The following is a 21,477-nucleotide window of genomic DNA, read 5'->3' on the forward strand; positions in this document are numbered from 1 at the left end:
TTCATAGACTCATCATACTGTATTGTTACTGAATACCATGTAATTTTGTCTGGTTTTCACATGTAACTCCTTAGGACTAATTTTGTTTCTATCCTACATATTTTAAAATCACAGTGCACATTTAGGACATGCCAAACATACTGCTAAATGAAAAGAAATATTAAAATGTATTTGTCCAATTTCCTTTACCCATTATGTGTTATTTGACTATGCTGTATCTTTAACTCCAAAAAGTATCTCAAAACAATGTAAGTAGGTGTTTAATGTTCATTGGCCCATGTGATGCAGCCCCATCACGCAATGTAGAAATCTAATAGTTAAAGGCTAGATGGCTATGATTTTAATACTGACTCCAATATGGCAGAAAACAAGACTTTCAAAACAGAAGAATGGATCTTCACCATGTAAATTAAAGAAAGAACTCCTTTAGCTTAGCAGTGGTGGGCTTTATTCTCTAATTTGCCCACCCATAGGGGTAGGACATGATATATTTAGCCATTTTTTTATAGGTGCATGTTTTCTACATTCTGAATCCTTGTAGTTGAAATGAATATTGTATTTATTGTCTGTGTCTACCTGAGACATTTTCTGTGCAGTTACAGTGCAGTCATTTAGTACTTGCATACACAAGTACTAAATGATTCCACAATAACTGGTGTTACTGCACAGTAGTGTTCCTGAATGGCTTTTTGGTGATGCTGACTGCACAGCTGTAATGAGCTACTGCGCAGTCAGCGTCTTGTGTAGATGCAGCTACTGACACTTAAGAAGCATTGCTTATAAATGATTATATGATTGCACAAAATATATTAACTTGAAGAGAACATAGATATTCATTCACCAGCAGTGTATGCTACTAACGCAGACTCCAGTCTGCACAGAAAATATCTACTAATGGAAAAAAATCATGTTGACACTGTCAGATGATGCACTGCAGCTATTATATCTGGAGAGATGTGACAACACCTGCTTGTATCTGACTAGATGTCATCTTCCAAGAAAGACTGAGAGACTGACAGAAAAATCAGGGATGACAAAAAGCAACATTCAAAAATGAAATCCAAAAAATATGAATATATGCATTTTCTGGCATAATGCTGCAAAAATTCTAGTGCATGAAGAGCCAAATTCTACCCCTCTTGCATATCTGGAGTGACACCTTACACACTGAGCCCTCACTTCGATTTTAGTGGCGCTACTCAGGGGCTGAAGGTACCATTCCATGTTGGGAAGAATTTGGGTCAGAGAGTTATTTTCAAATAGTATGCAGCAGTTGTCATTAAAAACTCAGCATTTACCACCTTAAGCATCTGCAATATCAAGAGCATACTTCTGCTCTTAGCATAATAATAGACACTGTATTATTGTAGTCACTATGGTAACACGTTTAGGATGAAGTCACTGAATACACATTTTACATGTGACCTAGTAGTTTCCTCCCACATCAGTGCAATAGAGGACTGACTCCATGTAGCCAACCGAGTTTTCCAAGTGAAAAATTAGCATGTGAGGAAAAAGAATCAGGCCTTGAAGTCTCCAGAATTGAAAAGTCTGCACATTAAATTCTCTCTCTCACCAACTCCTAACACTTGTCTTAATCAATAAAACAGTAACAATCACTGATTTTCTACAATCCCTGGCCACAACCAGAAAAAACTATTTATTCCCACAGAGCGCCCCTTCTCACTACCCCCACAGTTACTGCTTGTGCTCAAACTGATTTATTTTAAAGGCAAGAATAAAAGAAGGAAATGTGTGCCTAAACCTGGAAACATGTATCTGCTTATTACTGGAAAATGTATCTCTCCCTGAATGCATTTTAAAAGGTACAAAAGTTCACACAGAACATATTAATGATTGTATTTCTTCAGGCACTCTCTGTCTGCCTCTCTGAGGTAGCAAGCATGTGTATCATATATTACTGTGGTCACAGTGGTATGTACTATACTTATTTTTATTGTACAGAAGATTAAATGGTCATGTAAAATCCATGAAATGAAGGCAAAGCTATAACAAGGTTTACTAAGGTATTGCAAAAAAATGTACATCTACATTTAGCACCGCAGGCTTACAGTATTTCAAGGACACATTTTCTACTGCTTATTTAAAAAATAGCTCTAAATATATTGATGAATTACAAAAGCACTCAAACATTCAAGAGTCTCCTGGATAAGCTACATACATAAGGACATGTGATTAGATATAATCTGCCTAGCCTGATGGTTATATGCCATGGTCAACATAATAAGGGAGCACTTAATTTCTATTCTAAAAGATAATTTGAATGGAAATAAATGTAATCTAGCTTTGCAAGCAAGAAATAGTGATCTTCTTTGGCTCACTTCTACCACAAATGGCTGTATACTGTCCTTGAATATGTGCAACTTCAACTGATAGAAGCGGTATATTATTCGCTTTTGATGCAGAATCTACTGCATTGTCGTGGAGAATTATGAGTATCAAGTTGCAAAAAAAAGCTAAGAATGTCTATCGAAATTAGTATTTCATAAGGGAAAACAAACATCTTAGTAATGGTTTGAAACATAATTTCTAACTTGGATATTTAAGATGGGCATCTGCTTTCAAAAGGGCTGAGCATTCATAGGAACAGTTGGATTTAATGAATGTCATAGATTCTTAGGTGTTTTAGACATCAGGCCACTGCCTAAATGTCTGGTTTGGTACCCAGTTTTAGTTTGGTATCTAACAATAGTTTGGAAACTTGGCCTATGCCTGCTTTGTCTAATAGTTGCCACTATAAGCTGTGTTGCCTTGATGAAATACAATGTAAAATGGCCAGGGATCTAAACCTTTAAAGAAAAATGCTTAGAGTATTTTTCTCTAGGGAGGGAAGAATTTGTAGGTACATCATGCAACTAACAAACTATTCAGTAAGATCTGGGTAGAACTGGGCCCATTGTTTGCATGATTTTTCTCTTGAGCCCATCTGCATTTTCTTGCAAAGTCAAGAAATATCAGGTGAAGAAAATGGAGCCTTACCTCTGAACATACTGAAGTGGAAAATTCTGCTGAACCTATAGCCAGGTCTGTCAAGTTTGGGACTTAGTATTCTGATAACCATTCTACAGGCAGAAGCCCTGAAAGATTTAATGTATTGTACTGTATTAACATCTCAATTACAGTTTGCAGCAAATTCCTTTTTTAAATTAAAAGCGTGTAATCCCCTTACATTACTTGGAGATCTGGAGCTGTGCTTCTCCCCAGTACCCTCAGGTAAGAATAGATGAAACTTGCCACTTGCATGCTAGGTTCCTTTAGCATTGCAGTGGCTAAAGTTGTCAATACCGGAAGACTTGGTTTGGTTTCAAACAGAACCACTGCAGCTAACATTCGGACTTGAGGATGGATTTTGGGATTCAGGAAAATGTCAAGGGTAATTTCTTGGATCTGAAAATAGTTGATAAATGGTAAGCCACTGTATGTTTGAACTTTCACTGCTGATAGTTTAGTTTTTCTTTCCTTTCTCACTAGTAAAATACAGCACTTGTTTTAGAAAAAAAAATATCCTTTTTTTTAAAAATTTAATTGTAACAAGTCACATGTATTCATAGTTTCATGGAATTTAATGCTGGAAGGAACCATTATGAACACTGTAGTCTGACCTTTCTCATAACTCAGGAAAATACCACTTCACCTGAAAATTTCTAAATCAAACACTTGACTTCTTTTTGAGAAAATAGCAAATCTTTTGAAAAGGCATTGTCTTTAATCAAAGCCTTCACCTGAAGAACAACCCAAGGTAAGGCATTCCAATAAATAATTATTTTCACTTAACATTTCTGCCTTATGACCAGTTTGAATTTGTCAAATTTCAACTTCCTACCACATGATCTCATTAGGATAGAGCTACATCATTTCCACACTACCATTATGTCTTTTTCAGCTAAATTAAAGAACACTCAGTTATATGAAATCACTATCCCATGTAGGTACTTTTAGACAGTGATCAAGTTGCAGCCTCATTTTATGTAACATATTGCACATTTTTATCATGACCAGTATGGTCTAGCCTGTACATTGCATCCATGCTGTGTAATGTAAGGCCCTGATCCAGAATAATGTAAAGAACTTTGGATCAAACCTAACTAACGTGACGCTATTTCAATTATGTGCGTTAGTAAATGCCAAGATGAAACTGGAGAGAAGGATGCAGTAGTTTCTAAATGTAAGTAACTATTTCAAAACTGAGCAATAAAATGACACACTGCAGGACTAATTAATGAAAATGTGGGTGTGTTATATGCCACAAACCTGGGAATTAAGCTGTTTCCTGAACAGTGAAAATCCTAGTAACAGACTTTAGGAATGCTCTAGATCAGGTTTTTGAAATCCACACAGATAACGTAACTTAGTAGCTGTCTGGGTCATAGAAGCATTGCTGGGCTCCGGGAGGCTGTGGCTGGGGTGGGGGTAGGTGGTGTGAGGGGTTCACAACCCCAATACTGCGCTCAGAAACTCCAAAACAGTCTTTTTTTTAATTCTGAAGATACTATGGTACCATCCACCACTCCTCAAACCCTGCCCATATATCATATGCAGTCTGAGCTGCTGTTTCCTTGTACATTCTCTCACACAGCCAAGTTAAAATAGCACTAAATATAGCTTATACTTTTTCTCTCATGTCCTTGGAAAATATGAGTTTACAATGCTGACAAAACCTCAACAACAGACTAATGAAGGTATTCTCATACTCAGGTTTCTCCAGCATTCTGAAACACTGTAGATGAATGTCAAGAGAAATCAGAGGCACCAGCATAATGATGATTAAAGAGTTTAAAGAAAATCTGCTATTAGCTTATATGAAATGCTACCTTTGCCCAGCAACAAATAAAAGGAATGTACTCCACTTATTTTATTACAGCACATGCAAAACAAAGGTGCCTTTGTTTCCTTACCCGTCTTGTTTCATTTATGACTAAGTTTCTTAGGGCCATCACACCATTCATTTGGACCCTAAGTGGGAGGTCAGCAGCACTAGTTGTATAACCTGGAATAAATTTCATGATGCGCTTTAAACTGGCTGGATGTCCCACATTCCCAATGGCCTTCAGAGCTAGAATCATTTCTTCTTCATTGGACCTGCTGGCTGCTTCTGCTGCAAGGTCATGAAGTGGCTGGAAAAAAAACCTTTTTTTTAAACAAGTTTCCTTTAGCTGCTGCGTCATTCTTTTCCTCATTACCCCTTATCCCCATTTCCACTGCTGCTTGAGGATTGATTTATGTTTAAAATATTTTCAAGTACCTTTAGTATTCCCTAAATAAGCTAGATTTTTACCTCTAGAGACTGATATTTGCAATTTATTCATGGAACAAATGCAACATAGGCAGCAGTGATGAACAGCTCCCAACTCTTCCTCATCAATACACCTTAAACACAATGGGTGAAATTTATGAAGGCACAGAAGTCAGGCACAGGCTAACTCTCATTGACTTTCAATGAGAATTTGGAATCTAGGTGTTGTGTATTTGAAAATCTCTTTCTGCCAATTTATGGACCATTCCTAGAGGCATAAAGACAGACTATTCTTGAGGTTCATTAATCAGTGGTCTATCTTACGATATGGCTAGTAAGGGCATCACTTAGAAGCAAGGTTCTCTCCAAGGTGTGCGCTTGTGCAGCCGCACATGATTTAAAATCTTGCCATGCACTAACTAATTAATGCTGCGCACCCGCCCAGAGAGGAGCTGGGTGCAGAGCGCAGCGGAGGCACCGGGGCCAGCGTGGGGCACTTACAAGTAAGCCCAAGGTGAGGTGGGGACAGGAGCTGGGGCTGGCACCAGGGAACTGCTCTACTCCCCAGCCCTGATGCCATGTGCCTCCTCGCTTCCCAAAGCAAGGCAGGGAGAGGTGAGGTGAGGTGAGTCGGGGCTAGGGCTGGGGGCTGGCACAGACTCTGGCTGCAGCCTGCAGCACTGGTGCCTGTCCTGCCTAGAAGCTGTGCACACTGGCTGGGGTCAGGGCCCTCCTGCTGGTGGGTGGGTGCACACTGTCCCAGCGGGAATGGGCTGGGCTTGACCCCATATGGAGCATAACAGGGGCAGCTATAGGGCACACCAGATGCAAATAATTGGGTGCCTGCCTGTGGGCTGGATTAATTTGCCTGGCAGGTTGGATTTGGCCTGTGGGTCATATTTGGCCCATCCCTGAGATAGGACTTGGGGTTCCCATCTTTGGTTGTGTGCAAACGCCTACTGACTTCTGTAACAGCTCTTGAAAGAATCTTACATGACTGATAGCTTGTCAGTGTGAAATAACTGCAGTTCCCTATAAATACATTACCTTGTAATAGCTTAGCTAACTCTAATTCTTATTTTTGCAGCCTGGAGTTCTAGGATATTTTGAGTTCAATGCTTCACCTCCCAATGCGCTCCCCAGCCCCTTTGGGCTCCAGGCCCCTGGCCCTGTTCCACATATCATCTCAGTCCCCTGGGGTCCCTGGCCCAGGCAAGGCTCCTTTCCATGCCTCCCAGTCCTCTGGGGTCCCTGACCCTATACAAAGCTGCTCACCCTCTACAGTCCCAGGGTCCCTGACTCTTATAGGACTCTATGCAGGGTGCCCCTCAAGCACTTGTGGTTTCTGAAGCAGTGCATGCCGAAAAGGGGAGGAAGGACTGAAGCGGTGTGCTCATGGACTGAAGCAGTGTGCTCACAGATTGCTACACCTTAGAGCAGGCTTGTTTAATGTATGGCCCGCAGGCCACCATGCAGCCCTCCAAGCCATTTCTGAGGCCCGAGGTGCTGCAATGGGAAATGAAAGTACACACTGTAGTTTCGTTTCATGGGGGTGATGTGATATCACTTCCTGTGAGGTCTTTGAATATGGCTCGCCAGCCCACTGGGTGATAAAAGGTTCATAATCCGGCCTCATATTCAAAAAGTTTGGACACCCCTGCCTTAGAGGGAACATTGCTTAGAAACAACTGTAAGGGAACTTATTTCATAGTAGGAAATAAGGACCTGGAGGCCAGGCCATTTTACATCATTTCTTGGAAAGCAACCAGATCCTGAAACGTTTTATTCATGGGATAGAATAAGGATTTCTGGATAAGAATACTTAGTTTTTAAATGTGTGGCCAGAACCAGGCTAGTTCTCTTGAATAGTACAAAACTCTTCTCAATGCATAAGTAAAGGTTTTAAAAATAGGCAAAATATCATAGATTGTTTTTTATATATCAAATGGGATAAAAGACCATCCCTTGTTTTTAAGCTACCACATTTGTGATCCACTGATGCATTTAAGAACTTACAGATGCACAGGTGAAACTGAGTCAAACCCAACATTTCAAACATGTTGAGAAGCACTGTATAATCATTTGCTTTGGTTTAAAAACCTCCCACCTTCCTCAGGAACATTTGCCTTAAGCATTTGGGAGGCCATGTGGCTGAGGAATCAGTTGGCAAGTATCTAATATTAATTTACTGTGCCAAGTGGTATCATGCTGAAACATATCATGCTGCTCTCCTCTGGCACTACCTCCTGAATTAAAAGTAATGTAGTCACCTCAATACGGTGTTGCAGATGGGCCAATCAGCTCTGCCATACAAACACAGGTATAATACTTCTGGTTCAAAGGTAGAACTCAGAGCAGCACAGAGGTATTTACCAGGGCTGTGCGAAGCTTCAGTAGCTGATTCAATTCAGAGGAGATTTGGCCCAATCCGGCAGCTGAATCTCCAAATCCAAGTTGAATAAGGAGACCCATTCCGAGTCAATTCAGAGAGATTTGGAGATTCAGAAGGCTTGCAGCGAACACCCCACCACACCTCCTTGGATCCTGGTTTGGTGGAGTAGCTGCTGTTCCTGAAGGTGAACCTCCCACTGCTGGGGTTCCCCAAGCTCCATGTCCAGATGGAGTGAGTGCCACCCTCCTCACTCCACACATATTTGCATTTCTAATTTGCTTTCAGAAAACTGAGGGGCACTTTCACAGAAACCTCTGCACTACTCTGCCTGAAACCTGGCAGGCCTCATGCCTGCATGAGGGGCTACCATCCCTGCTGTTTTCATCCCACTCTGCCTTAACACACACAAGTGATATGAGCTTTGCTTTCAACAGTTTGAGGTGCACTTTCACAGAAACACCTGCACCTATATCCTTGAAACTTGGCAGGCTTCATGCCCTCAGAAGGGGCTACCATACCTGCTGTTGTCATCTGAATCTTCAAAAAATGACAAAGTTATAGGTATTTTAGTTATAGGTATTCCCCATTATTGTCTATGGCTGAATCTCTGAATCAGCACTGAATCTTCAAAACTGAATCAGCCAAATCAAATTGGGATAGTGATTTGAATCAATGAATCGCATCACTGTCCCTCCAAACTGGCTGAATCCAAATCCAAAGCAAATACTTGCTGCTTCACACAGGCCAAATATTTACCATCCCTATGCCTGGTACAGTTAGTGGTACAAATGGGACCAAGGAGCAGTAGACTCAGGGCACCTAGGCTCTGTTCCCAAACCTGTCACTTGCTTGCCACAAGGTTCTGAATGAATCACTTTTCCTTTATGTTCCTTTTGGTTTTTCTTACTCTAAAAGAAAGACAATGATACTTAGCACCCATGTAAAGTGCTCTGGGGATGTAATGATGAAAACTCAATATAAAAATTAAACATTATTGTCAGTGGGTGAATCTACACATTCAATTAATTTGAAGCAATAAACTTCAGAGCAGTTTGAGCCAGAATAAACTACTCCTAAGTGCAGTGTCTACATGGGTGCCCAGGACACCAGCAATTTGAGATGGGGCAGAGCAGTTTACAACTGGGGCTGCTTCTGCCCTTGGGCTATGGGGGGGGGGGGCAGGGGGGCATCAGGTGGCATTGGGGCTGGCTGGGGTATGAGGGTGCTGAAAGTGTGGAACTGTATGGTTAGGCAGCAGGCAGGAGTCTGGCCCTTTGCTGCCTGCACTGACCAGGCACAATTTATGCCCAGGGTCAGAGTCTACATGTGCGTTTAATCACAATTAATTACTCCACTGTAAAATAGTACTGTCAGTGATAGTACTGTCTTACAGTGGTGTTAATAAGTTTACTGTGGCCTAATACCATTGCACATGTAGACAGTGATGATTTACTCTGCAACTAATTAATCTACTCCACAGTAATGCACATGGTAGACTTGGCCAAGGTAATCAGGGTAATCTAACAGTCTGAACAGATGACAGAGTCCTTGCTTTATAGGTGAATCACTGAGTAAATAAGGCAAGGATGTCATCATCTTCATATTCCTTAGTTTTAACATCTAATAAGTGCTTATATTTGTAAAAACTGCAGAGGAGTATGAGGGGACTTTATTAATAAAAGGTTATAAAGGATTCTGAGATAGTCATGAGGCCATGAAAGCATCAAGAATTAAAGCCTTTCCCTAGTCTTTCTCCACTCTTACTCCAAAGAGGAAATCCTGTGTTTAACTAGCTGTAATTTCTTTGTCCAAAGGAAACACTGCAGTGAAGTGACAAACAGATTTATAAATACAAAGTAAGCGTTAAATGTTATTTTTTTCTCTTAGAAGACAAATAAAAGACATTCAGGCTGTGTACCTGGAGAGCTGGCCCAGAGCAGGAGTCTGAGACAAAGCAGTACTTGTGAACCAATGATCCATAGACAAGATAGGCGATTTTGTGAAGTAAAGTACCTGAGTGTGGATGCACTTTTTTCAGGATGAGCTATGGAGAAAACATTTCATTATTACCACCACTAGCAACCAAGAAAAAAAGAATGCCTTCCAGCATATTTTAACCAAATGTGAATTCAAGGCAGGACAAATGCATAGCAACTGAGATTCCCTGAAAAGATAGGCCTGGTGCAGTATGATGACCTTAACAAAATTCAGAGACTTTTTGGGTAAAGTTTGTTATTTTAATAAGAGTACCTTTAAAAAATGGGTTTTACTCTCCCATTACTATCAAAAGGATGAAAACATCAATTCATTAGGAAAGGTGAACTTTTTCTATTAATAAGACCTGAAGGGTTCATAAGATTCACAAAGCCATGGGTGCCCTTTTTCTCTTTTAATAGCTCAGCTAAAGGGACAAAAAAAGAAAGAACAAAAGAAAAAAAGAACTAAGATTCATTCTAAATAGATCCTAGACAGAAGGGATTCTTCACATGACTCAAAGTGTTGACCTAAGACTTCAACCTACTGCCTTTTGCTCTGTACCTGAGCTTCACTGACTTTCTTAGGCTCCTGGCAAATGTTAAAACAATGGTGCATTTTGCAGTTGGGGGAATTACCAAACATTGCATCTCCTGTCATTGTACACATGCATGGCAGGAAGTGCAATGTTTCAAATGGGACATAAATTTTTTCTGATCCCAGTGGCACCACTTCTGAGCTGCTCCCAATCCGCTCTTGAAGACGGAGCAGGGGGCAGCCCTGTCCCAGACCCAGGGCCAGGTACACAGCTCAGCAGTCCCAGTTCTGGTTCATGACCAGGGGCAGTCAGGGCCAGGTCCAACAATCAGCTGATTGTTGGCCCAGCACCAGGACAGTTCAGCTGCACATTTGGCTTTTAAAACCCCAGGATTGGCGAGCTTTGGATCTAAAAACCATCAGATTCAGCTTGGCTTTTCACAGTCAAGGCATGCCGGGGCTGCAGGTCTAGGCAGAAAAAGGCTGCTGTGTTCAGGGACTGCCAGGTTCTCGGTGGCTGGAGTTCTTTGGCTTTACCACTTAGGGAACCTTGCAACCAGCTCTCGTGGCATCCAATTTTTGGCATCAGGTCTAGGGCTATCCTAATTGTGACATCAGTGTCCCCATTGCTGCCTGCCTCCATTGCTGATGTTGTCAGCATCAGATTAGAGTGCTACACATTCAATTTATGGCACCATACAAACAAGCAACAAAGATGTTCCACATATTTTGTGAAATATCTTTGCAGCTGGTTTGATACTTTTTGGTGCCATAAATTGGCTGAATGTGTAGCACTGTTACTATTTCCAGTGCAATTAATACATTAATTGCTTCATAACTGTAACATGTGCCAGGAGTCTTACAAGAAAAAATTGTACTGTTAAGTTATATTTATATTGCTTCTGGATTGATACTGTGACGTTTGGCAAATTAAGCAGCATAAATGGCTCAGGACCCAGGTGTATGTGGGCAGGTTTCACTTCCAGAAGCAGTCTTGGGCATGCTACAGAGGTTATATATATAATGGAATCAATATATATGTACCTTTAAGAGCAGAGTTGAATCCACATAATATGTAAAAAATTGTATAATGGTTCTACTTTTCTTTCACCAGTTCCACACTAGCATAATTCATAGAAACACAGAGCAGAAAGGGTCCTACTGGGCCATCAAGTCCATTTCCTACGTTTTTACACTGGCCTTGCTATCTGCTCTTTGTAGAGTTTCTCAGTGCATGGACACTGAGGCAAATCTAAAATAATGTGTGGGGTGGGATTTAAGAAGGTGTAGCTGAATCCTGTGTAACTGTTTGTAGGTCTGCTGCTCACCTGCAATAAGTGAAACTTAACTACAGTAATTTTATCCCTGTTTCAGTCAGGGATAAATTACTATGGTTTAACTTCACTTACTTCAGATTACAAGTAAACAAATTAAACAGTTATTCTGGATCGGTTGATATGCCTTTGAGCAGTAAATCCTGCTACCTTAAAACCAATGTAATTGTACATCTGTTCATACCCTGAGTGAAAGATCTAATCTGTTGTAACTAATCTGAAGCTGTTCACCAGGACAAAAGAATACCAGAAATCAATGCAGCCAAGATTTAGACCATTTAGGAGTGTTCTACAGTTTGTTGTTTCATTTTGGCTTTGCTTTTGAGCCTGTGATTTGCAGTTTCCAACTTTCAAGGCAGTCAGGAAATAATCTCCTTTCAGCCTTGCTGAGTATATAACAGCTTTGTGTTTTCAAAGCCTTTGCAATCTTGGCAAAGGAATAAATACAACAGATGCTAGAACTGGTAAAGAAAGATCTGAGAGTTTTTAATGTATCCTACCCCAGCTTCCTCCACCACATCACGGGTTGGTGTAGTTAAATACAGGCCCACAAGCACTGCCTGAACTGCTTCCAACTCGGTGAGTTCTTCCCCTTCAATTCTATGCCTTAAGAACTTGATTGCGGGATGATCAGCAACTGCAGGAATTATATCCAAAATCCAACGCCTATAACAGGAAAGGCAACCATCATTTTCCAGAACTGCATCTGAACACATTCATTTCAGATATTCTTCAATCCCACTGTTCAAAATTAAAGTCACTATATCATTACCTGTATGCCGGCCGACTGGAAAACTTCTTCCAAACTGACTCATAAATCTCATCACTTGCTGCGCGGAAAAGTTGTACAAGCTTTAGGAACATCATTGGTGCATCACTGGGAACCTGTTCATGGATGTGGTCTACCAGATACTGCAGGGTTTCTACAATCTACAGAAAAATTAAAGTACACAGCAAAATCAAATATGCTCCAGTTCTTCCATGAACAGTAAAGACAATGACTTACAGCAAAATAGTTCATTTTAGTGGTTAAACTTTACCTGACTTTCCACATTTTTTATTTTGAATAAGTGGACAGGAAGTTGGAACAATTCACTGCCAAACTGGTGTTGAAGTAAGCCTCGTTTCCGGAAGTCTTTTGATGGGATTTCTGGGAAGTGTTTTTGCACATCATTCAAAATGATGCTTTGTCTGCAATAAAGGACCCCAGTGAAATAACATCACAAGATGCATAATGAAAAATAAAACAAAAGAGGGGCAGTGGATATGGTTCTCCTGCTTTTAATATAACAATATAGCTACAAAAAATATTGTTCTATGAAGATACTAAGGGATTCATAAATGTATGCATTACTCTGAACTGGTTAGGATCAGATTCAGACTTTGCTCCCCTTTGGCAACATCTACATGAGACACTGACTGCACAGTAGCTTGTTGTTATTGTGCAGTAGCACTGTGGGGCACGAAGCATGATGCGACACTACTGCTCAGTAGTAGCTGCTGCGCAGCCTGTGCCACCTAAAAGCTGTTTGGCAACACTACTGTACTGTAACTTCAGTTACTGCAAAATCATTTAGTACTTGTGCATAGTAGTTTAGTACTAAACCATCTATGCAGTAACAACTGTTCAGTCAGCATCTCATGTAGATGAGATGCTGCTACGTCCAACTTGATTCCTGTGGGGCAAAGATTCAGAAAAAATTGGCATAATTCAGAAAAGTATCTAAGACTTACATGCTTTTCAAACTGAACCAAACCTTCAGTCTTCATTATCAAGAAAATTTAAACAGAAGAGGATCTTTGTGAACATTTTCTATTGGTTGTGCTTGCAGACAAAGATGGCTTGTTGATTACAGTTAAAATGAGGCTTACCAGACAATATAATAAAGTTAGGTATTTGCATTGGACATCTGAGAACAAGTCAATAGAAACAGGATCATACACAAGAGTATCTTAAAGTCTTCATTGAAAATTGGCAGGCTTACTTTTGGAATCTCTATAGAGATATTCTAAAACATTTCCACAGACTGTTTCCATCAGGGTTTCATAAGGATCTTTGGTATACTGGGAGGAGGTGGGAAAATGTTGTATTCCACACATATCAGCAAATGAATATGAACAGTGTAATTAAATGGTAAAACAATAATAACACTCCCACTGACTTCAGCAGGAACAGCTAGGCCAATGGTAAGCAAATCTGAAAACCCAATGCCCTCTGCATCTAAAGCCCATAAAAAAAGATCCTCATAAATTTTTCCTGTGGAAGATTAAAAAAAAAAAAAATTAAAACAAAGTTGGTTTCAATAAACTATTGAAACTGCAGTAGGTTTGAAAATCAGAAGGTTTAAGTTGTTAGCCAAACAGTTTTTGGTTTTGGCTATAGAGTTTTTGATGGAAATACAAAATTATCAGTGGAACACAAACACTTTTCTCTTTCTCTGTCTCTCTCTCTCTCTCACACACACACACATACACTCACAAGAAAAAAACATTAAAAACTCATTTTTTATCAAAGTTTGTGGAAAAGTTTTCAGCCAGCCCATAACAGGTTTGATAGCATATCAATATCAAGCTCCTATACACAGTTTCCTATGCACTATCCTCCTGAGTCCCTTTTAGCATTACTGCTTTCCAGAGATCTCCCTTTCAGTGGGTGTCACAGAGTATTTTACTGAAAAGATATTAGTTTTCAATTTTTTCATATGAAAATATATTTGTTTTGGCCCTTAAGACATAAATCAAATACCCCTGGGAATTAAACTAATCAAACACCACCAACTTCAGCTAAGAAAATTCGGATAGGTATGTACATGTATGTTTCAAATTTATGGCTATCATTGAAGATTGTGTTTTATGACCTGTTTGAGACTTTATATAATGAAATTTTGGCAAACAATGTATAGTCAGCACAGTGGATTAGTTTAATTTAGGGAATTTGACCAGATTATTTAGAGGTGGAATTAGTGAATTGAAGCAATGCAAAATTTTGGATCAGTCTACAGTACCTTGCTTCTACAACAGCATCTCCTCCAGTTATCTCATTGAATGGTGTGAACTGATGGAGTTCCTGAACATCAGCTTCTACAATTATAGCTTCATCTTGGGTAGATTTGATTTTGTAACTATAAGTAGCAGTAGCCCGGGAATGTCTGTTACTCTTCAAAATAGAACAGTGACAAAAGAAGCACAAAGTAATTTAAGTTCTGTGATGAAATAATACTTTGTATATCATGCACTGTGACTCATTTGTTTACCATGACAATTTTACAAGATAGAGCTCAGCTGTACATCCCTGTCCCATTGCTTATACCAATAAGAAATTCTACTGCAATTGTTTCTTCCCTAAATAAAGGAGGTGGTCTCCTTCTACAAGAGCAAAATTTCTCTCTGAGAGCTAGTACAAGGTGCATGCACCCTTACCTTAAAATTACAAAGGGGACATGGCTGATACAGAGGCCTTGTGTTCAATATACGTATATGAATTACATGTAGAGAGCAAATATAGTTATAACCCCCCTGGATTTTCTGTACTTATTGGGGTTTAAGTCAGGAACCACCAATGCAAAATCAACGTCTGTTTAGTCCCACTACTTGTTTACATAAATCTATCTTACTTCTTTGCAGGTCTTGCATGGATATGTGTATGCAGAACCAGTAGTCATTTGAGCTTTTTCATTGCAGCTGTTTAGGTCCTTGGATTTGGTCACATAGACTTGATTTGCCCGTTTATTTTCTTGAGTCACATAGGTAGTGTTACAGACACCTGAAATTCCAGCCTGCCAAAAAATGAGAATTGAATAGCTTTCAGAGAATGCTTATCTTTCAGCAGAATTGCTGAACACCTAGCATGGGCTTGTGTATGCTAGTTTTATCAGCTGCATATACCCAGATTCATTTCGGAAGTATTTACTATTATTTTACTACAGTATAATGAGGAGGTAAAGACCTGATCATCTTTATTTCATGCTCCCCTCCCCTCCCCCCCCCCCCAATTTATTCTTCAAAGGCCTGAATCCAGGCCCCATTGAAAGCTCTGACTGAATGCCCATGGACTTCAGTGAAACAATATTTTGGCCCAGTGGGAGGTTTGTAGAAATTTCCAGCTAGAACCTATTGACTATGAAACATTATCCAGGATTATAAATAATTTGAAATAATTTGATCAGTAAGAGTTAAACTTTAAAAGCAAGGAGTTTCAGAACTGTGGTAGATATTTGGCTCTTAAAATTCCCATCATACCTAACCTATAGCTCACACATTCTTCCATTAGAGACTGCAATAGCAAATGATCTTGACATACAATATGAGAAGCAATAATTAAAAATCACTTAAGACTTGAGGAGCTTTAACTGTGGATTTTCTTGCATTACAGCTTTAATTGAAGTCTTTTAATAATATTTAAAGCTTCTATACTTATAAGGGATATTAGTTCTCTTTAGTCTGTGATTAGAACATCTAATAGTGATAAAGGATGATACATAAATGCATTTGGGAAGAAGGGTTATTTTCTTGTCTTTTTCCCTTCTGTGGGAGATATAAGGGATATTGTATAGTTGCTCCATTTGGAATTGTACATAGCCAGGGGTCCTGGAAAACTTGTACTTTGGTTTCTACCCCATGCTACCACATCCTTACTGCTATTCTTACATGTGCTAGTTAGATTAAAGCAAGATGAGGTATGCACAACCATTGTATAATTGAAACTTTATTTCACTGTGTAAACCCTCACCCTGCAGATGTCACTTAGGAAGAACTCCCATTAAGTCACTTCTGGAAGGTTGTGTAATGCCTGCTTCTGCAGTGCTCGTACAGCCCAAACTCTGATTGACTTCACTGCAGTCTGCAGAGTGCAAACACTCAGGGTCATGCTTCGTTTTCCCACAGGTCAATGTTTTGGAACTAATCCTGGCATTCATTTGTAACGTACTTTGAGACTATCAGGTAAAGATGCCAATGGTTAAATCAGATTAAAAGAGTTAAATTTACATGTGCAGCTCAACAATAGACCTCTGAAGGATAAGCAACTGAATTAGAAACAAGATGAGGAGAAGAAACTAGGTACTGGATATACTTCAGCCACAGTGTCTTAAGATGGTGTCTCACATGGAACAAATACTGGGAAAGTACTAGATTCTGAAGCTCCTGTCCAGACTTAAACCTAATCATATTAAATATTCAGTTGTCTAAATTAAAGTGGTTTTGGTTTGGATTTGCAATAAAAATAATGTGAAAGCACAATGTTTTCAAGCTGTTTACTGGTCTCTTCACCAAGACCAGACTAATCAATGTAAATATATTTTTTTCAAAATTATATACATTTCAATTTGTGCAGTGGATTGTAATGTCAGGTGATTTAATATGACTAAAGTATAAAACCCTGGACAACAGTGGAAATTCCAACAGAATTTCAGCTGCAGCTGTCAATGCCCTTATAATATCACAACATAATATTGTACTCCCCCTAAAAGGGGTTAAAAGGGATTAATATATATATGATGCTTTAGAAAAGTCAAATTGCTGTTATTTCTAGCTGTAGTCTTACTAATATGCTGAGAGTTTAATCTTATTTTAATGTATTAGTCAGATTTTATGTAGGCTCAGCTTTCAGAGTAGTTTCCTTTTGCTGGAGCCAAAAACCTGATTTCTGTAGGTTACAATATCACAAATGCATTACTGAAATCAGCTGATCAAGTAGATTAAAAATCTATCCATTTCATGGAACCATTTAGATAGTGCACCATTACTGAAGGCACAGAAAGAATAGCTGAACAACTTACCTCCAAGTCTAGACATTGCTTATTATTAAATATTCTATCAATACTGAATTCAACTAAATGCACTGAAAGAGCCGGAAGTGCATGCTTAATTAAATTACACTCCAAACAAAGCAAAAAGCAAAGTGCTCACCTCCTGTAAGTTATATGTGATCTGTGTCTTCTTCAAGGTGAGTTCCATCACATTTAGAATAGCTCTGTAAATATTAAGACCGTCCTCTGTCATGGCATCTGGAGCCAGGAGATTCCCAACATGGCCATTGCTGTATTCAAATTTGATGGGCATGCTCACTAGTCCAGAAACAGCCTGGGTCAGTTTAGATGACCGAGTGAATGTATCTGTGGGCCAGACACCATTGTACTCTGCTGCTTCCACTGAATGAATCTATGAAATAAGGCAGAAAGGTGGAAGTATGTTCACTTAAATTATTTTTCATTAACTTTTTTTGAATGCATATAGCTAAACTATGTAAATAAGTATGCCTGTCTCTTTATTGGGCACCACTTTTTAATGAAGGAAAGCCTTTTAAATGATAAAACCAAGGTTTCACTTTATCATTAACATTGTTAGTACTAATAGGCATGTATGTATATAAGAGAGAGAGCGAGAAAAATTGAGAGAAAGAAGCATTTAAGAGAATGGAGCAATACTTTACAGAAGCCATGACAGGGATATGCAGAGGTAAAAAGTAGCTAAACAGGATGTTTCCACATAGACTAGACTTTTTTTTAATCCACAGATAGTTCTTTATGGCCAAGGTGGCTTTTACATAGAAATATGCCAAAGAAGAGCTGCACAAAGCAGGAATATTCCCTCAAAATTGCAAATCTCAGGGGCAGTATTACCTCTTGGCATGCACTCCGTGATCTCTGCCATTGGGGTCACACAGCATAGCTGAAGTCTGAAGCTAATAGCAACATGGTTGCTAGGTGAACCATATAAACATAATTAGTATGGGGATGTAAGAAACTCTGTTCCCTACTTCACATTCTGGTCTCTCCCATGGGCTGACCAAACTCCTGGTGGTACCAGGTAAGAAAGCTCAGCATCAGTACTGCTATAAGCTTAGGGATTTTGAACAGCTCTTTTCCTTGTTGTGCACGGCTGGGTAGCCATTGGGCTTCATTTTTTTAAAGACACTTTTCCTTGGTTTTTTTAAATGGAAGTCATTGACAACCCTGGTGACTGTAGTCCCCAGAGTGGGCTGTGTCAGTAGAAGCCTTCAACACTGTCATTTTAGTGTGCTTCTACCAAATCTAGGTGGTCATTTTAGGGCAGTGTTAGCTCAGTCTCCAGGATCCATTCAATACATTGTCTGTGATGACAGTGCCAAAAGAATTGGTATTTATATTGTTTACTGACGATGAAAACACTGAGATCACTAATTTTGACTTAAACCAGATATGAAGCAGTGGCTTTAATGTTAAAGATTAATTTCTTCAGTTATTCCTTCTCCCCAAACCATATCATGTAATTGTCATGGGAGAAAAAGTAAACTTTTCCTACAATCAAAATTAATGCCTCACTACATATGTAAAGAGAAATTTTTAATTTTCCTTTTTTTTGGGGGGTCAGTAACTGCAATATTTTAAACCTCTCCTTTTTCTTATCTTTTTCAAGAATATTCCAGTTTTGATTAAACTTTTTTTTGGAAACAAGTTTCTTAGGTCCAGAATGAATTTTCTGGATAAAACTGGTGAGACAGATTGACCAGTCCCACGACAATAATAATTGTCCTCTTTGTGGGAGAATGGAAAAGCAGAGACTTGATCTTGGTTCTCTTACAGGCTACATGAGTGACATATTATTGGTAACTCTTGAGTGGATCTTTCTTTTCTTCTATTGGAATGTCTACACAAGATGCTACGGCTTTGTAGCAATGCACTACAGCACCATAGGGCCATTGGTTAAAACTGTGCCACCACTGTTATGTCGCAGTAGCAACGCACTTCCTTGATATAGCAGCTAAAAATAACCGTGCGCAGCCAGCACAGTGCAGAATGGGTGTTAGCCGTTTTTTAGTATTGCCAAAGGGAAGGACTAAATGACAGCGCAGTAATAAAGGTGCCATATGGCCAGGTGTAGATGCACCCTGTTTCTGTTTTGCAAAGAAACCTGGACAGAGCTTGCCTTCATCACAATATAGGGTGGATCATTTTCCTGAAATTTCAGGAAACTTGTTGGGTGGAAAAAAATGCTGAACTAAATTTTCATTTTCTCTTATAATACATAATAGTACTTGGCTACTTCTGGTTGTAGAGCTATTGTTCTTTTTAGAAACTTATTAGGACACAGCGATTAATCTTCTCTATCCATAATTTTCAATTTGCCAAGTGAAAGCTTTTAAAGAGATCAGTTTTCTTCCACACACATAAAATTAAGTGGAGTCTATCTACAGTGATAGAGAGGTATATTCCAATACATTCATTAGAAGCCCATATAGGCTTACATTCAAGGCAAAAATGGTTTCCATATAATCAGAAATCTTAGTAATTACTCAGAAATTTTAATGTCAGCATGTAGCAAAGGAATGCAATCTCAGTGCAGCATAAAACGTCATTTGTGTCCCTGCAGCTAAAGAAATAGCTAGGAGAAATTAATTATGCCAAATATTGAATGACATCTGGCTATTGTAGCATGTATACTGCTTTTTGTTTTCTGGTTATAAAATCGGTTGATTAAATAATCTTAGGTTATACAGTTTGGGAACAATTGAATTGATCCAATTCTAAATTATTGTGCATTTGAAATTACATTCTATTGTCTCCCTGGCCACAAAGCAGAAGAAATCCTTCAACCCCAAGGTTGGCTTGAGCTGAGAATTACCTGGCAAAGTGCAAATAGAATTTAGGGCACTGCATAAAAAATAATAGTGTTAGTTACATTCTGCCTGAGTAAGCAAAACATACGATGAAACTTAATTATTTCCCCAAAGCTTGAAAAAGTAATGTAGGAAGGTAATTTTAGTTTTCAAATTGGGTACATTTTCTTACCCTAATAAGACAAAGTTTTGGCCCAATGCCACTAATTTCCACTTTACTTTTTATTCTTATTCCAGCTCTTGCAAGTCCTTTCTCTGGGAGTCCACTGAGAAGTATACTTTCATGATCATATATATAAACCTTTCTTTCACTGAAAGTAGGTTCTGTAAAGCAACAATGCCCAACAAATATTAGAGAGAGCCTATGAACACATTCAGGTACACCTATTACATTTTATGAACAATTCCAAATAACAAAGATCAATTTGGTATTACTTCTGAAGAAAATTAGCAGTTGTAAAATAAAATTAAACATCCATATATATTTCAGATTCTATTTTGAGTTGCAGTTATTATATCTACATTAGCTGATAGGAAAATTACTTACGATAATTAAGAGACTGACTCCCTGAAAAAGAAAAAGAAAGAGTGACATTAAAACATCAAGAATAAGAAAAGAAAAATAAATTGTACTTCAGAGTCCCAAGTTATACCCTAACTGTAAAATACCTATTGCATAGTGCTTTCCAGTTAATTCTATTTTAATTTTTAAACTTAGTTTTATATTTTAACTTAAGAAGGTATCTAAGATATCCATACCTTCTCTTAGACAATGGGGAATTTGCTATCACTATCTCTTTCCTTTTACATAACTTGAGATGGTTATACTTACAGAGGACAACAATTAGACTCTGAAGCCATATTATGAAAGAAACTACTGCAAACTTATCCGGATGAATAAAATACTTACCAACAAGGCCTAAAGTCAGAGCTATTATTAAGCCCCTCATTGTGAGGCTAAGGTAAAAGTAAATGTGTTGGGTCCTCTTTTATAGAGGCTTATAGTACCATGTGATTATTTTGGCATGTCAGTTTGGTGGATAAGCATGTTTTAGAATCATTATTGATCAACCAAAAACAAACATTTCTTGGGATAGGAATGCTGATAACACTGGACTATTGGATAATTATGACCAAACCTATATTGTCTATGATTTAATAAAACCTATTTATGAAATTTCTTGTTTTTACTTTTCTTTCCTTCCCCAGTTCTCCATACAATAATTCACCAACTAATAACACATATTTGAGTTATTTTAAAAAACACGGGCCAGCTTTATAGCCAATTCACCTCAGCATTATTCCTTTGACAGCAGCAAATTCTGGTGATTAACACCAGGTGACGATCTCAGTCACGAGCTTTTTGATACAAACATTGGTTCTTAGAAGT

At 38.8% G+C, this 21,477-nt stretch overlaps 1 protein-coding gene across 1 annotated transcript in view; it reads right to left on the reverse strand.

Annotated features, from left to right (window-relative positions):
- Positions 1-21,037, reverse strand: part of LOC102571073 (vitellogenin-1) — a 57,575-nt gene extending 36,538 nt beyond the window's left edge. The window contains exons 1-13 of the mRNA XM_059727648.1: positions 20,998-21,037; positions 20,635-20,655; positions 20,260-20,411; positions 17,399-17,650; positions 15,106-15,267; positions 14,497-14,648; positions 12,532-12,682; positions 12,264-12,421; positions 11,992-12,157; positions 9,565-9,690; positions 4,917-5,135; positions 3,191-3,408; positions 3,001-3,098 (exon numbers count right to left, since the gene is read on the reverse strand). Of these exons, the coding sequence (XP_059583631.1) occupies positions 3,001-3,098; positions 3,191-3,408; positions 4,917-5,135; positions 9,565-9,690; positions 11,992-12,157; positions 12,264-12,421; positions 12,532-12,682; positions 14,497-14,648; positions 15,106-15,267; positions 17,399-17,650; positions 20,260-20,411; positions 20,635-20,655; positions 20,998-21,037 (1,915 nt within the window). The remainder of the gene's footprint in view (positions 1-3,000; positions 3,099-3,190; positions 3,409-4,916; positions 5,136-9,564; positions 9,691-11,991; positions 12,158-12,263; positions 12,422-12,531; positions 12,683-14,496; positions 14,649-15,105; positions 15,268-17,398; positions 17,651-20,259; positions 20,412-20,634; positions 20,656-20,997) is intronic.
- Positions 21,038-21,477: the final 440 nt, after the last annotated feature.

Source organism: Alligator mississippiensis, chromosome 5, assembly GCF_030867095.1.
Source record: "Alligator mississippiensis isolate rAllMis1 chromosome 5, rAllMis1, whole genome shotgun sequence".
NCBI lineage: Eukaryota > Metazoa > Chordata > Crocodylia > Alligatoridae > Alligator > Alligator mississippiensis.